Source organism: Siniperca chuatsi, linkage group LG22 (genome assembly GCF_020085105.1).
Source record: "Siniperca chuatsi isolate FFG_IHB_CAS linkage group LG22, ASM2008510v1, whole genome shotgun sequence".
In the NCBI taxonomy this organism is placed as follows: Eukaryota; Metazoa; Chordata; class Actinopteri; order Centrarchiformes; family Sinipercidae; genus Siniperca; species Siniperca chuatsi.
The window spans coordinates 12,452,976-12,468,470 of NC_058063.1; the positions used below are offsets into that span (position 1 = coordinate 12,452,976).

At 39.0% G+C, this 15,495-nt stretch overlaps 1 protein-coding gene and 1 non-coding gene across 3 annotated transcripts; both read right to left on the minus strand.

Annotated features, from left to right (window-relative positions):
• Window positions 1-404: 404 nt before the first annotated feature.
• On the minus strand, window positions 405-14,703 carry LOC122870427 (oxysterol-binding protein 1-like). 2 transcript variants are annotated; one of them, XM_044184602.1, is made up of 17 exons: window positions 14,343-14,703; window positions 13,136-13,307; window positions 11,842-12,050; window positions 11,485-11,653; window positions 10,990-11,101; window positions 10,618-10,801; window positions 9,513-9,630; window positions 9,174-9,231; window positions 8,748-8,912; window positions 6,727-6,972; window positions 5,693-5,813; window positions 5,295-5,398; window positions 4,548-4,643; window positions 4,002-4,189; window positions 2,524-2,759; window positions 2,361-2,399; window positions 405-2,245 (listed from the first exon to the last, which is right to left on the minus strand). In XM_044184602.1, the coding sequence occupies exons 2-17, from the start codon at window positions 13,270-13,272 to the stop codon at window positions 2,103-2,105; spliced, it is 2,325 nt and encodes a 774-aa protein (XP_044040537.1). In that variant the 5' UTR covers window positions 13,273-13,307; window positions 14,343-14,703; the 3' UTR covers window positions 405-2,102. The 2 variants fall into 2 exon arrangements, with proteins under 2 accessions (XP_044040537.1, XP_044040538.1); XM_044184603.1 differs by lacking the exon at window positions 2,361-2,399 and having other exon boundaries at window positions 14,343-14,702.
• Window positions 14,704-15,399: 696 nt separating this feature from the next.
• trnar-ucu lies at window positions 15,400-15,487 on the minus strand. Its single transcript is given in 2 exon segments — window positions 15,400-15,435; window positions 15,451-15,487. It is a non-coding gene; the product is annotated as a tRNA-Arg (tRNA).
• Between the last annotated feature and the right edge of the window lie 8 nt (window positions 15,488-15,495).

Sequence of the window (15,495 nt, forward strand, 5' to 3'; positions counted from 1 at the left end):
ACATTGGGATCACAAAAGTTACTACAATTCATCCTGAGGAGGACATGAATGTCTGCACCAAATTTCATGACAGTCCATACAGTAGTTGAGATATTGCAGTCTGGACCAAAGTCGTGGACAGATATTGCCATCCATAGAGCCACATAGCTAGTGTGGCTAATAAAAATAAACTCCAGTGTTCTAATGGACAAAGTGTAACGTATCAACTATGATACTAAATGCATAACACTTTCAAGGTAAATTTAGAAATTTAACAAAAATCACATGGGATTTGTATGTATGTAATTTGCATTAAAATCACATTTTGTTCATATCAGTATATAGTGTAAGTGCATTTTCACAGACTGAGTTAAGATTAACTATTGTACATATAAATAACAAAATCAACAGGAACACAGTCAGGGTGCATGTTTTCATTGGTTTTTATAATTTTATTGACAACATACTGTGTCGTCCCATCCATAGCTCCTACTGAACATGAGAACAGAAATTGATTTGGCAAATCTTTAATAGTATTACCTAATTAATAAGTAATAGAAATGTTGGAACAAATGAAATTAAAGAACAGTATCAAAAGTTATTTGTTTGACATCACAGCATTTGTTTATTACAGATTATTTTTCTTTGTTAATACAAAATTCTGAACAATGTCATGTCTCCCCTCTCAGTTAGTACGGAAACTCCCTTTTTTTTCTGAAAATGAAGAAAGTCCTCTTAGAAAGTCGTACAATAATATGAGAGGAACCAAAAATACAAGAAAACTACCTTACAGTTATCAATACTATATGAATTTCTATACATTTATAAAATCATAGTTATTTTCAATGCTTCTTGGTTTCTTTATTCTTCATTTTTAAGTACACTTACAAACAAAATTATGAAATTCACACACACACCCACACACACACACACACACTCTATATCCCATGTTTTTGGTGTCTAAATGTACTTGCATATGTAAACACCTCAGCAGATACATGAGGGTGTGACGTATATTTTCACCACTGCATTTACTTTTTATTGTTTTCTTTGCTTATTTGTCTGTGTTCCTTTCAACACAAAAATCACACTAAGTATCCCACACTTTTTTAAAACCATTTCTACTGCTATGTAACTTAGTTACCATTCACTTTTATCTGCAAAATTGCTAAACGTTAGTCCAATCCTGTGAAAAGGGGTTATTAATCATTAATAGTTATTGAATAAAACTGCTCTAATCGAGATTTTCTGAAATGTCCACATCATATCCACTCAGGTGTGATCTAAATACAAGTGAGAGCAGGTTGCTCATTTCTAAGGTGAAGAGAAAGGGTGTTTAGGACTTGTAGCCACATCAAAATGAATTTCCTTCAGGCCTGTAAAGGACTTCTTCTAACTATAAAACATAACAGTATAGTTCTTCTAACTATAAAACATAACCAGTATTTCTGACAATCATTTTCTTTTTTAAACACAGTATACTGCACAGTGGCAGTGTTGTAATGTGATGGAAGAGCAGATATACATTCATACACACAAGCACGCTAGAACCTTCACTTCATTACATTAAGACACTAAATCAGAGACAAACAAGAAATCCTCGCTAACATCTTGAAGGCCACCAGTCAACATTTTAATGAAATTATTTTAATCACATTTACATATAAATGTATATATTAACCATGTCTTACCCCCTTTTTTTAGTTATTACCAAAGCACACAATGCTGTGGATGACAATAGCAACACTACATTATCTCACAGGGTGTTACCAGCACAAAACCTCTTCTGCTCCTGATCTGAGAGACTGAACAGACTTGAGCAGAGAGACACAAAGAATGATCTACTGTAGATTTGGAAGCACTGCCCATTCCATTTCCTCACCCTTATGCTCAGCCTGACCCTGAGTCAAAGCAGCATCAAATTTTCATTTCAGGAGGAGGAAAAACCCTGCTCCCCCTCTGGATCAGACAGCAGTGACCGTCCTGGAAATCTCTTAGAACAGAGAGCCACTGGAGGGAGGCAGCCGTCCAAGAGGGGGGACAAGCTGGCCTTTGCGGTAGCTGTCCACCAGGCGGCTTCGATGGATCAGTCTCTTCAGGGAACTTTGCAGTCAATGCCAAGGTCAAAATATGTCCGGACAGCCCTCCCAGCTGCCACGATCCTTTGCTTCCCAGTAGCCTCCCTTATAGATATGGACTTGCTCACCTGTGATCCGGTCCTCACAGCGCTCAAACCAAAGGGCCTGGTAGTTCTCATGAGGTGCGTCTGAAAGAGAGACAATTGTGTCATCAAAAAAGATAAGAGAAAACAATCTAGATGGAAGATTGGAACATAAATTAAAGCATGAGGCAGTAAAAGAGACAAAAAGAGGAGTACTTGCTTTTTAAGGAGGGATCAGTAAGAGAGTCCTCATCGACAGCTTTTGGAAGAGAAAACGGGGATCATGGATATTTTTTACCCCTTAATTAATTCCAAGATTTTCCCCATGCAAGCCAGAGAGGAATACAGGAGAAGTAAAGCATTAACACACACTAGACTCTCACCTTCTTCTGACTGGCTGGAGGTGCGTTGACTGGCAGCTTCCCTCTCTCTCTCCCGCCGGACGCTGCGCTGCTTCTCCTCCAGCCGCTGCTTCTCTGTGTTGGCCTCGTCCCAGCGACCGTCCTCCATCAAGCGCTGGTCCGGCCGACGCCGGCTGTCGGTGGGTGCCACGCCCTCCTCGGGCTCGTTTAGGGTCAGCGCCAGGGCAGTGAAGTAGTACATGGTGTCTGCTCCCTCACTGTGGTAGAGCAAAGATGAATAAAAGCAGCACTGAGTGAAAACTTGGCAGGTTTACAACGCACAAAACTGCGTTACAAAACATGTAATATGCTCTGTATTTGGTGATGCAAATGTTTGCATTTCCTGCTTCAAAAAATAAGAATTGTGTATCAGAGGCCTGAATAGACCTAACATGCATTTATGTCATTAGTGATGGGAAACCAGAACTCTACAGAAGATAACTTATCTTTTTAATCTTGCTTTTAAGTAGCTTGTTGTTGCCTCTGGCATATTTTATAGAATATTCTGTTTTATTGTATTTTAAATTGTTTGTTTGCAACCTTTTAATTTTAAAGTTGTTTTTTTTTTATAAAGCACTATGTGCGGAATCTTATGTATGAAAGGTTGCTTTTCAAGAACCACTGTGAAAAGACAAACGCAAAAGCCTGAGTCATTACTGAAGTATACGTGGCAGGCATGGGTGGCCACAGAGGTAAAAAATGCTTGTAGGCATTTGCTGCACTCTGCTGTAGGGTTGAGTTCAGCTTTTATCAGTTTTCAACAGTGTTTTATTGTGGAGGTGGGTCACCCAGCCTGAATAAAGACCACATCAGCTAACATTATAAAATGTTGCTAGTTTCATGAAATAGAATATTAACATTCACAGCAAATGCCATATAGTGATGAGTGTGAATATTGTTCAGGCCATCTTTTACTAACTACAGTCTTTCATTTCTGGCTCTTAATGAATCTTGGCATATTGCTTGAGTAAGAAACCAAAATATTATATGTTTAAAGCAAAAAACACTTTCTTTTTCGGCTGAGTTTTGCCGCCTTAAACTATTTTTTTTGTCAAAAATGGCAATGCATTTTGTGATTCTTTTTTGTTAAAAGGTAAAGATAAATAAAAATCTAAGTATTTTGTACATTAACTGACTGCATTTTGCTGGATCACTGCTGTCTTTTCAGCACTTTTCAGTCATATTATATAGACCAAAATGTGGGCTGATGCATGCTTAGCCTGCAATGTAGATAGAAGTGCAACCAGTCCAAACTGATAAGTAGAATCAGAAAGCGTGTTTTTTTTAAACAATGAACAATTCTAATTGAGAACTGGTTCTGGTCAACCAGGAAATGTAGTCACAAAAATATGCCGCACACAGAGTAAACCAAAGTTAAAATGTTTGGCTCCTGCCAAGGACTGACTAGGTGGTTGTTATTTATAGAATGTACATGACTAAGGTCATGTAATAGTACTTACGGTAAAGGGTTCCTTCTCCACACCTCTCTGGCTTTGAGGGTTTGATAGACCGTCTTCTGTTTACCCTCTGTGCCATTCTCTCCCCCTCGGCTGCTCTGCATCACCCGGGAAAACTCCATCTTCTCATCCCATGTGCCCGACAGCACGTAGTGGGCCTTGCCATCCTTGTCCATCACCACACCTGTCACCTAAGGAAGGAGAGAGAGGGTTAACAGAGGGGCAAACACAGGAGTAAAGCATCATGACCCATGAAGTATAAGAGACAGGGGGTCACAGGGTGGAGGGCAGAAAAGCGCAACTGTAAAACTGTAGTTTGGTTCAAACTTATATATATATATATATATATGGAATACTATAAAAAAAATCATGTGATAAAAGCAATGAAAAAGAGCAACAGTAGGAATAGGGATAAAATAAAGTGCTAAGCTGTGCAAGAAACCAGGAGGCAGTTTATGGTGTGTTTACTGCACATGGGATAAATTTAACCTGTTGCATCTAATTTTAGGAAACGTGTACAGAGAAAAAGAAGAACTGAATTTTTCTCACCTTCCTGGCCACATCTCTGGAGAAGTAGCTGTAAGGAGCAAACTTCAAGTGGCAGCGGTCTCCGGTGGTGTGGTTCACTACATCTATCTCTCCTGACTGGAGAAAGAGAAAGAAAAATAACATTTTAAGAAAATGACTGTGGAGACATTTTCATTTTTAACCGAATAAAAGTTTAAACTTGAATTTCGGGATGGCAATATGACAATAAATACACTGTGACATGTAAGTGGGGCACTGTTTTGAAAGGATTTTATTCGTACCACCTGCGAAAGCTGCGCTAACAGACTAGTGTGCAAAGACTAATAATAAGAGGAACAAGAGTAAAAATAAGAATTAGAAAAAGTAAATATAAAAGAATAAAAATTCAAAGATAATAATAAATATATGAATATTAAAATGCTTAAGCTGGCCCAATGTGTACGTGGGCTGTGCAATTTTTCAGTGTATAAAAATGTAAAATACATTTTTACAGTACAGTACATATTTTTACATAATTGTACGCAAACTATACAATAAAATTTTGTACACACTCAAGTGCAAATATACAAATATCTAGGGCAATACTGTACATACCATATTGATATATGGTATATACAGTATAGTGTTTACTGCTGTACTGTTGTCTTTTGTCTGATCCAAAATACATGAAAATACACTACCAATCAGATCATTGCTACCAGCTAACTTAGGGGGGCCCTGCTGTTTATTCAAAGCCTTGTTTAAATGTGTCATCTCTGTCAGTCTCACCTGATCGATCCATAGTTTTCCTACAATGATGTTGTGCACTGTGGTGGTAACTTTCTTCCATGTGTAGTGATTGTTGCCCTTTTCAAAGATTGCATGTATTGTGCCTGAAAGGAAAGAGGAAATGCAGACAGGGACAAATCAACATCATCTATCAAAACAAACCATTGTTTGTCATCAAATACTCTCTATTGTTTATAAAGCCAAGGTGTAACTGATAACATTCCTTGAGCTCTACTCACTAATACTTCATAAGAACACTGTAATCTTTGATTTGTGTGCTCCATTTATGTTCTCCATTAGGAAGTAATCATAGTGTTCTAATCACACCCCCAACCTGCGTCATCTTCAGACCGCAAGGCATGCTTACCAAATATGTTCGGAACCAGACCATCTCTTACCTAAAGGCATAATGGAGAGGTATTTGCCCCTGAACTTGCTGGCAACAGTGATTTCCTGCCTCAGGGTCCAGCCACGATCAGAGATCACATGATGCGCTGCTGCAGGGGGGTGGTGACTCACCTGGGAACGAGGTGAAGACCACGTGAAGCGTACAATTTGATTTTTAAAAAAAGAACAGAACTTGGGGCTTCAAAATGTGGTCCATTAGTGCTATTGCTTTGTAGAATTGGATCCTCCCTAATAGTTATGACTCTCACTTAGTTTTATACAGACAGACACATTGACAGACATGTCAACTATAAAAAAAAACCCTGTTGTTACACTGCAGTGAATGAAAATCCCCACTATAAATCTCAAATCCAATTATATTACTCATCTAAAATAGGATTTAATGGTTACTCCCACTTGCCCAATCCAATTTGGCCAGCCTTTGTGACTGAATAGCACCTATAAAAAATACAGCCTTCTCCGCAGCTGCCTGATCACCAGATTTGCTGCCTGAAAGCAGCAAAATTTATTGGATTACTTATTAGACTGGATATATTTTCTTGTTTAGGAATAGAAACCTTTCTGCAATTCTAATTTCCCAACATTAAGCCTCCATTTTGTTGTCCTGCAATCGCCTCCACAAATCCCTTCCTGTCTCTGCGTCAAACATCCTTTCTAAATGCCACAATGGTTAAAATGACACAATTTTCACATTGCTTGTAATAAAAAGCATTAAAATTGTTACCATGTGAGGACTCCACATGCATGAATAGAAACAGTAAACAATTAGATAATCACGTGTGTTTAACCATCACTCTGCTGATCCTCAATTAAGATAAAACTACCCATCTATTCCTGATTTGATTAGTTTACACTCATGAATGCTAGTTCCCTGTGACATGTGCAGCCCCAAATACATAAAAAAAAGAAGCAAAATGCTGAGTCAATGGGATTTTTTAAGACATCCTTCCTGACATTCATTCTTTGTTCAGTTTCACTTCCTTCTTAGAAACTCTCCATCTTTCTGTGTTTCTTTTTCTGTCACCTGCTCACAGAGGGAGCGGTAGCCGCTCTCTCTCCGGCGGTCCAGCTCATACGTCTCTCCCAGCAGAGGGTTGAAGGGCTTGCCCGTGCGGTGGACGGTGGTCGAGTAGGAGGACACGGAGAAGGCGGCCACGTAGCACATTTGCTCCAGCGAACTCTGGCACTTGCCGGCCTTATCCAGCAGCTCATGGTACTCGAGGTCCTCCGACAACCGCTGCAGCATGGAAATGGGCTCGTTGAAGTTCACCTTCAGAGAGCAGAATCATTCCAACGTGAATTAATGTTTGCACTAAGTGTCACTTCAAGCGCTCCTTAACATTTAGTGTGAAAAAAGTAGGTCGACTCCAAGGAGGTATTAAAAAGTGTTGGAACATGTAAAGAGTTGACTATGCAATTTCTTGTTTTTCCTAAGCAACAACAGGCATTTATATGTAGGGCGTTTTAAATAATTGAAGTGGTTAAATGTTGCTAACAAGGTTTAGTGTTGCCTAAAAGGCCAGGCACCAGACTATTTACAGTATAATACTAGGCAAAGTGAAAATTCTGTAAAAATTTAGAGATATGGCTCTTTTTCTTTAATGTGTGGGGGCCAAAATTTGGAACCACTTACCGGATGACGTGAGAAACTCGGAATCTATTACAGTTTTTTGAAAAAGGTGTAAAAACATTTTATTAGAAGAAAAATGGAAAGAGGAGGGTAAATGTGTTTATATCATATTATAGCTTGACCAACACATTACACAGTGGCTGTGTTTGAAATCGTTAACGTGCTGCCTATTACATACTCAATCAGTATGTACTCCATACGACCTACTAAATGAACGATGAAGTACGCCATTAACAGCAGACTGTTCACACTGAAGTATACTCAAGCCAAGACAGTCATGTGACTGCATCACATGATCACCATTGGGCAGTCTGAAGAGATGCAGTGCATTTTGGGGCGGTTGAGTATGTCCAGTAAGCTCATGGCGCAGACTCAGAAATTCTTGTTAATCTAGTATACATCCAGGGATTTCTCACATAAACACAATCCACATACTATGCAGTTAGAACGCACTACATACTCAATTTGACATCATACTTAGTATGAATAGTACGTTAGTATGCAATTCCGAACACAGCCAGTGTCTTGCAACGTGTCAGTGCTCTCTGGTGGAAAAACTAATGGTCACACTGTTTCTAAATTACCAGCATTTCATAATGTTTGTAATGTAGCAGAGACACAACAGTCCTTGTTATCATGATTTGGGGCAGGCCAGGACCATTATGATAATAAGTTATATTAACTTTTAGTGTTTTTATCCAGCATCATGCTTCAATTTCATGCATAACCTGTTTGTATTATGTGCTATTTATTTGTTTTATTTCATATTAGATTTTTATCGAATTTAATCTGTGTATTTTGTTTTGGTTTTCATCTTTTATTGTGTGTCATGTGTAGGTTGTTTACTACAGAATAAAGTCAAACCAAACACGACGTCAGGACTGTGCCGCAAATATGAATTGTTATTATCAATTATTTTAATTGTGCTGTGCCGATTGAAAGGTGCTGTTGCAGGAACACACGCATACTAGAGCAGACTGTTGTGGAAATGAAAAACAATCGCTGCCAAATAAAGAAACCTAAATAAAGATCACTGATGTGGATCTACAGTATGACTAAGGTTTTTCAAATAAACAAACAACTTGATGACCGTTCCCTTAGTAAATATGTCAATAGAGCTATTTTAACCACAGATGGCTCTCACAGAATGTTGCTGACCCAGTATAGCAGACATGAAGAGGATCAGCGTTTAAACCAACATGACAGGAGGATGCTAGCGTCAGAGGTTTATGATGCGCTGACGTGACTTTAACATACTGTGGTTAGCTTGTTGGAACCACACAAAGACATGAAAAGAGCGAGAAGCTACAGAAGAGGAGGTGAAACTGCCTGAGATCTTTACTGACCAGGCCCATGGACAAACTTCCTGTTAAGTCACAATGGATGTTGAGTAACCTCTGCAGAAAAACACTCACAGGCATCGGGATCTTGGACAGCTCTTTACCAATACAGTTCTTCATGATACTCCACAGGTTGAGGGAGTAGTTGGGTTTATCTGAAATGCGTGTTCGCCTCTTCTTCAACGGCACTAACTCCAGAGAGGGAGAGTCCTGGTTCATCGCTAGTGGCTCCTCATTAAGCTGAATGGGAGAAAATTCTGTCAATAAACAGCAGAAAAGCTTTTGGAAATAATAAAGCTAACATGTTTCTGATCTGATTTACCATGATTGTAGCACAATCACACCTTTAGTATTAAGAAATCTACCACCTTGCTACAGGTTTACAATAAAACTGCTTTTAACTATAATAAATGACGGTAAACACCATTTGAATGGGGTTTTAGCTGAAAAACAGTGAACCAGTCTTTGAACAGTCATCCCAGAGGCCAGAATGAGACCCACCGATTGATCATCAGGACACATTTCACTGTTGAAACCGCTGATACTACTGCTTGACCTTCTGTAAGAGATTAAAAAACAAAGAGGCTCTGTCAGTGTCTGGAAGTTTTCTGGTTACAACCAGTAACATAAAAAAAAGAAAGGAAGAGTGAAGAAATAAACCCGCATGACTTCTTCTTCTTCATCTTATGCCAGCATGTCATACAAGGAAATGGGTTAAATAAATAAACTTCTAAACAGGTCATGTACTGATGTAGGCTTGGGGGAATTCCCACTTTTATCACCTGTTTGATAACATGATCGCTAAACATGTGTATGCAGGGTGAATAAGCATGCACTGACTTGTGGAACTGGGGGTCTGCAGGTACAGTGATGAACTCAGGAGCCTCTTCCATGGCGTCAAAGAATTCGTTGTCGTCGTCCTCGTCGCTGGCCTCACCTTTTCCTGGCCCAGCAGCATCTTAACAAAAACAATCTATTAAGTTCAGTGTTTCTAATAGAGAAAGTGAAAACAAATTTACCAGTTATAATTTACCCTTTTCTAAATTAAACTTTAAACCTTTGCATGACAAGTGTTTTCTCTCAAAAGATGAATATCTTGGAAAGAAAGCTACAACTAACATTTCCTTTCATTATCTATCAATCTGAGGATTATTTTCTTAATCAATCGATTAATTGTTTGGTATATAAAATGTAAGTAAATGGTCAAAACTGCCTAGCAAAAGCACGAAGTGATGTCATCAAATCACTTGTTTTTGATAAAGAAAAACAAATCCTCACAAGTGATAAGATGGAACTAGGTCATCTTTGGTTTCAATGTGAAAACAGTGGTGTATGTTTGAGTGACATGTATTTGTAGGCATTTAGCAGATTCTCACATCTATAGAGACTTACAAAGAGTGAAAAAATGATCACCTAATGTTCATTTGCACTCCAGTACTATGTACTGAATACTACAATAACTCATCTACTGCACTGTTAACTATTTCCATAAATTGCACTACTTTATATTCATTGCACTACTGTTGTGCCCAGTCCAATTCATTATTGTATATAACCATCAGTATACTTCTGTTTATAGTAATGCCATCTGTATATAATGTCCATAGTACCACTTTATATATATATATACAAATATTTTCATAATACTGCTCTATCCTGCATTTATGCACACACTTTATATCCTGCACTTGCTTATTGCACTTCTGGTCAGACCTAAACTGCATTTCGTTGCCTTGTACTTGTACATGTGTAATGATAATAAAGTTGAATCTAATGTAATCTAAAGATCACCAACACTTTAAGCAACCAATAAGTGATAGAATGGTGTAATAGAGAAATGTCAACAAACACGGGCAGGATTTCCCAGAGTGCAAAAGAGGAATAGGAGAGTGGAATGAGTTGGGAAACAACTTGGGAAGTGGTTAATGTCAGGGTTGCGTCTTACTTTTATTGTCAGCAGTAGCATTAGCCTGTGCAGCGCCTCTGAACGCTCTCTCCAGGTGGTTGTGCTGCTTGGCCAGTTGCTCTAAAGTCTCCTCCAGCCTCACCCGCTGGTCTCGTTCTGCTTGAAGGGCCTTCTGCCATCGCTTGCTGTGAGCCTGAGCCAGTGCAAGGAAGTCTCGGCACGCCTGAGGGGCAAAAACATCAAACAGGGTCAACTAGAACCATTAAAACCTGAGATCCAATTAATATGAGCAATTTTGACCAGTTCATTTGGCCTGCACAGACTGCAGGAAGTATAGATAGGCCCACTCTCAGTGATACATTATACATCAACATTAGAAGTAGATATACTGAGAGAGAAGGTGACACTTACATTAATCATGGCATTAGAGGTGATGCGGAACAGTGTGGCCCTCTCTGTCACCTGACGAATCTTATCTCCAGCCTCTCCAGTCAGACGCAAACTGTCCAGTTCTGATAAAGACCTGAAATAAATATTAAAATGTACAACCTAGATTAACAGTTGGGGCAATATATATCCTTCAGATTCAATGGATTAATTATTATAACTTATGCTATTTTGTCTGTCAACTGCAGTATTTATCTACCTGTTTCATTTGCTTTCAATGGTGCAACACCACACCTAAACTTAGTGTATGTCAACATCAAAGCAACATTATCATCATATGATATTCTGGAAAATAAGGGCATTATTTCAAGAAGGTTTTGAAATTGGGTTATTCAAACGTTAGTCTTGGGTTCTTCATTTCTAAGTTAAGACAGAAGAGACATGAGAAATGTATTAAACTTTGGCCTGAGGGCTAAAGAGTGAAGCAAAAAAGAGAGCAATAGATTGTCAAAGCCTGACCTCTGGAGGGCAGAGCCATGCTTTGAGATTAGGTCGTTGCACGTGCTGAGATCCTCCACTTTGCTGCTTAGTGTTCTGAGAGCAGACTGGACTTCTGAATTCTGTGACCCGCCACCATGTCCAGGTGCCGCCGGTGGCGATGATGAGGAAAAGTCATCCCCTGAGTCATCTGTTGATAATCAAAGCAACAGGAAAGCAAAAAACATCAGTTTAAAAAGGGTTTCACAAAAATCATATCTGCCACTCTTATTGCCTCTGTATGATTAAAAAGATTTAAGAACAGCTAAATTTAGAAAGAAGAAAAAGTTCACAGAGAAAGAACACTGAATACTTTTTTTCCTCTGCCATGTGTTTTACCTGACTCAGTCTGCATGCGGGCCGCCTTGGCTTTGGCCAGTTCTAGGGCAGTGATCCAGCGCTGACGTTCAACCTCACAGCTGGCCTTCAGGTGGTACGTCTGCGCCCCCCCGTTGGAGATGACAAAGTTGCAGGCGTCATCCACAGTGATAGTTGCTGTGGCCAAGTTAATTGTGCCGCGACATGTGTGGCCCATCTCTGCCTGGGTCCTGATAATCAGAGGCGTTTGATTTGACATTTTGGGAAAAATGTAACTAAACAGAAAACACGTGTATTTAGATACAACAGAGGCTATTTGACTTGAAGCTTTGCTGGAGTTGTTCAGAACAGGTAAATCAACTGTTTTAAATGAGACTAACACACAGTTCACAGTAAACTACATATATGAACACATGCATCCTGGCTTGATTAATGATATCCCAATGTGCAATCAATACATTTTGGGTGGAATTTTACACCTGAATTCAGAGCTGTCCACCATTGATTAAATCACCCACACGTGTACACACGAGCACGGCGCTAACGTTAGCAGAGACTAGTAACTGCAGTAAGCACGACAGTTTTACGACAGTCTGCCCAAAATAAGGTTGTTGTGAAAATAGTCAGGAGTGTCGTTGTAGTTGTTATGTGCAGCACACAGTAAAGTTAAGTGTGTGAACTGAAGTTAGTAAATGTGTGCGTAAACAAAGCCACCAAGATAACTGGCTAACAACATAATCTAGTTTTGAGACACAGGCCTCAGGTCCTGGTGATTCTTCAAAGTAGTAGAAATGATTGGAAGATGAATGTAGTTTGTAATTTATGTTTAACATAAATTACAAGATTAGTGATGAGGGAGCTGCAGTGAGAAAACAATAGGCCTGATTACGGGGCCATCATGGAAACAAAAGAAGGTCAGTTTCAGGTGAAACTAGGCAGGGTAAACAGCAGACACTCTGGAAGACTCCTCCCTGAGGGCAGGGCTTAAGTAAGACAGAGTAGCTTAAATTTTTGAGTTCCTGGTCCATTTTTCACAATTGAGAGTGACTTCCGGATGGGAGCCGAAACGTCTTGATTCTGAAAACAGTGTCCAGATGACTACGACTGAAACCTTTTCTACGATAGAACACTCCTGGACGAATGAGGAACTACACCGTCTTGTTATCAATTATAGGAGTTTGATTGTCCCCTGCTTAACAGCTAGGTGGGTGTAATTAAACAGTAGTTACAGAAGATCAATGCTGAGGGATTTCTCTGGTGACATGATCAAGGCTATATCCTTCCTTAAGTTTATCTGTTTTACAAGAAAGCGTACCTGTAGTATGACAACAGCCCGTTGCTCAGGACAAACCACCTCCGCTGATAACCCTTGATGTAATTTGTCCACTTGAAGACCCATCCTTTGTATGTGTCGCCAGCAGGAGTGGGAGTGGGGGTCTTGGGCTCCGACATCACACCCCCAAAATCAAGAGACAGATTTGAGGAACCTTAAAAGAGAAAATGAAAGTTAGAAATGTTAGAATTTGCATGACAAGCCTTGTGCCTTCATACAGGGCTGAAATGATTAATAAAGTATAAATTATAAATCAGTAGAAAGACACAAAATTGATCAGCAACTATTTCAATAATTGGTTCATCATTTAACTTATTCTTTAGGCAAAAAGGCTACAAATTCACTCCTTCAAGCTTCTCAAATGTGCGTATTAGCTAGTTCTTCTGTGATATTAAACGGAAACGGAAAAGACTGCTGACCAGACATGGCAAGATATTTTAATGTGTCAACTTGGGGTGTGTGAAATTGCAATAAACATTTTTCATTTTTTTCTGACATTTCATGGCCCAAACCATTAACTGACAAAATAATCAGCAGATTAACTAATTATAAAAAATATTTGTTAGTCACAGCCCTACTGTAATACTAAACCATCTCAACATTTTATATGACATTAACATGATTTGTTACTGGTGGTTGATATTGTTCTTTCATGTGTGGTGTGACAGGTCAAAGGTTAACTACAGAATCAATATAGATTCACCGTTGACACATTTTACTAACTAAACTAGTGCTAAACCGGAATTGGATGTTTGTAGATTAGGGATAACTTGTGGTTAAAACATTGTCTTCTTAATTACCTATAACCTAAATATTGTTCTAATTGACACATATAACTTTACCAAGATTTTAAAATATATCATTCAAATGATCCTTACAGAGAAATGTGACAGTTGTGCAGTCATTACAACAACGAAAACCAGATGATAACATAAAATTAATAAAGCTCATAACATATTGACGAGATTGACAGCAGAAGCTAACCAACGTTAGCTCCAGTTAGGCTAGTGGGAATCATGGTAAAAATAGCTCATTGCTAGAACAGGAGCTAAAGTAAAGAAACACCAATTGACATGTTTGCTCGGAGTTTACCACCTGACATGTGCATATTTACAACAGCAAGATACGCTGCTAAACAATCGTTAGCTTACTAGCTAGCTTTCAAACTCGCCGATGGCTAAATGTTTACCTTGACGTGTCCGAAATGTGAGATCAGACAACCAGACACCCGGTGAAGTCACGGTTAACTTTGACACCCATACGCTACTATACCTAGCTAGCTGAAGAGGCTAAGTAGCTAACTGACTGCTAATGATGAAAAACACTAACGTTAAACCGAAGACGTCGACGACAACAGTCGTATGATTGTGAAATAAAGTGACACTAACGACTTTCATTGGTATCCCTCAATAATTGTGTGTATAATGTTCATTCTACAGCTGCGTACGCCGACAAGAATCTAAAGCTAGCTAGCTACTTCTAACTAGCCTAATGTTAGCTCGTTGGTTACACCCGGTGCAACGTTATTTGGTCTCGTCTGGAAACAGACAGCTAGACATTGTTTCCCTATTGGCTGCGTCAAGCTAACCAATCTCGACGCTTGGTACGGACGGAACCGGCGTTTTTGCAGTCAAACTAATAATACATTGTGTCATCAGAAATCAGAATCAGAAATATTTTATTGATCCCCGAGGGGAAACTCTTTAGTTTATAAAAATCAAGTCATATTGCCTGTCTCAGTCAAGTCCGCAAATGCACCAGTTTACGTGTTCTGTTAATAGTAGATTATCAGTAAATTAACTGATATTACGGTTACTTTTAGTGCATTCTCTCTTTTTTTGTCCCAATAATGTTTTATTTTGAAGGATACAATCGGAAACCTACTTGATGTAGCCTGCTACCTTGACACATTCAGTCAATTTTTTTTTACTACTAACTAGTTAGCCTTTGCTAACATTAGCTACACAATGCTAAATATATAATAGGCGACTAAATTAAAAATTATACTACAGTATTTAGCACGCATTCACTACAAATAAAAGCGAATGTTAATGGTAGTAATCGGTTATGTTGACGTTATGTATAACGTTACTGTTTAGCTAATGTTGAATTTTTGATTGTTCAAAATTAGCATTTTATCGCGAGTCTGTACTAAAAACGAACAGAAGTGGACTCTACTAAGTTTGTTGTACAACTAACTCTACTCTCTCATGCAATTCACAATATTCCCAAGTGGATCAAAAATGCGACTCCGGTGGGACTCGAACCCACAACCTTTGAATCACTTCGCTCTCGTCTAGAAGTCCAATGCGCTATCCATTGCGCCACGGAGCCACCTGTTG

What these genes read in the sequence shown, in the direction of transcription:
- LOC122870427 (XM_044184602.1), bottom strand. Translation starts at nt 13,272, where the DNA reads ATGTCGGAGCCCAAGACCCCCACTCCCACTCCTGCTGGCGACACATAC. An exon ending in ACCGCTCCCTCTGTGAGCAG is followed by an intron (nt 5,814 to 6,726) that starts GTGACAGAAAAA and finishes CCTCGTTCCCAG; the next exon opens with GTGAGTCACCACCCCCCTGC. An exon ending in CTCCAGCCAGTCAGAAGAAG is followed by an intron (nt 2,400 to 2,523) that starts GTGAGAGTCTAG and finishes CTCTTCCAAAAG; the next exon opens with CTGTCGATGAGGACTCTCTT.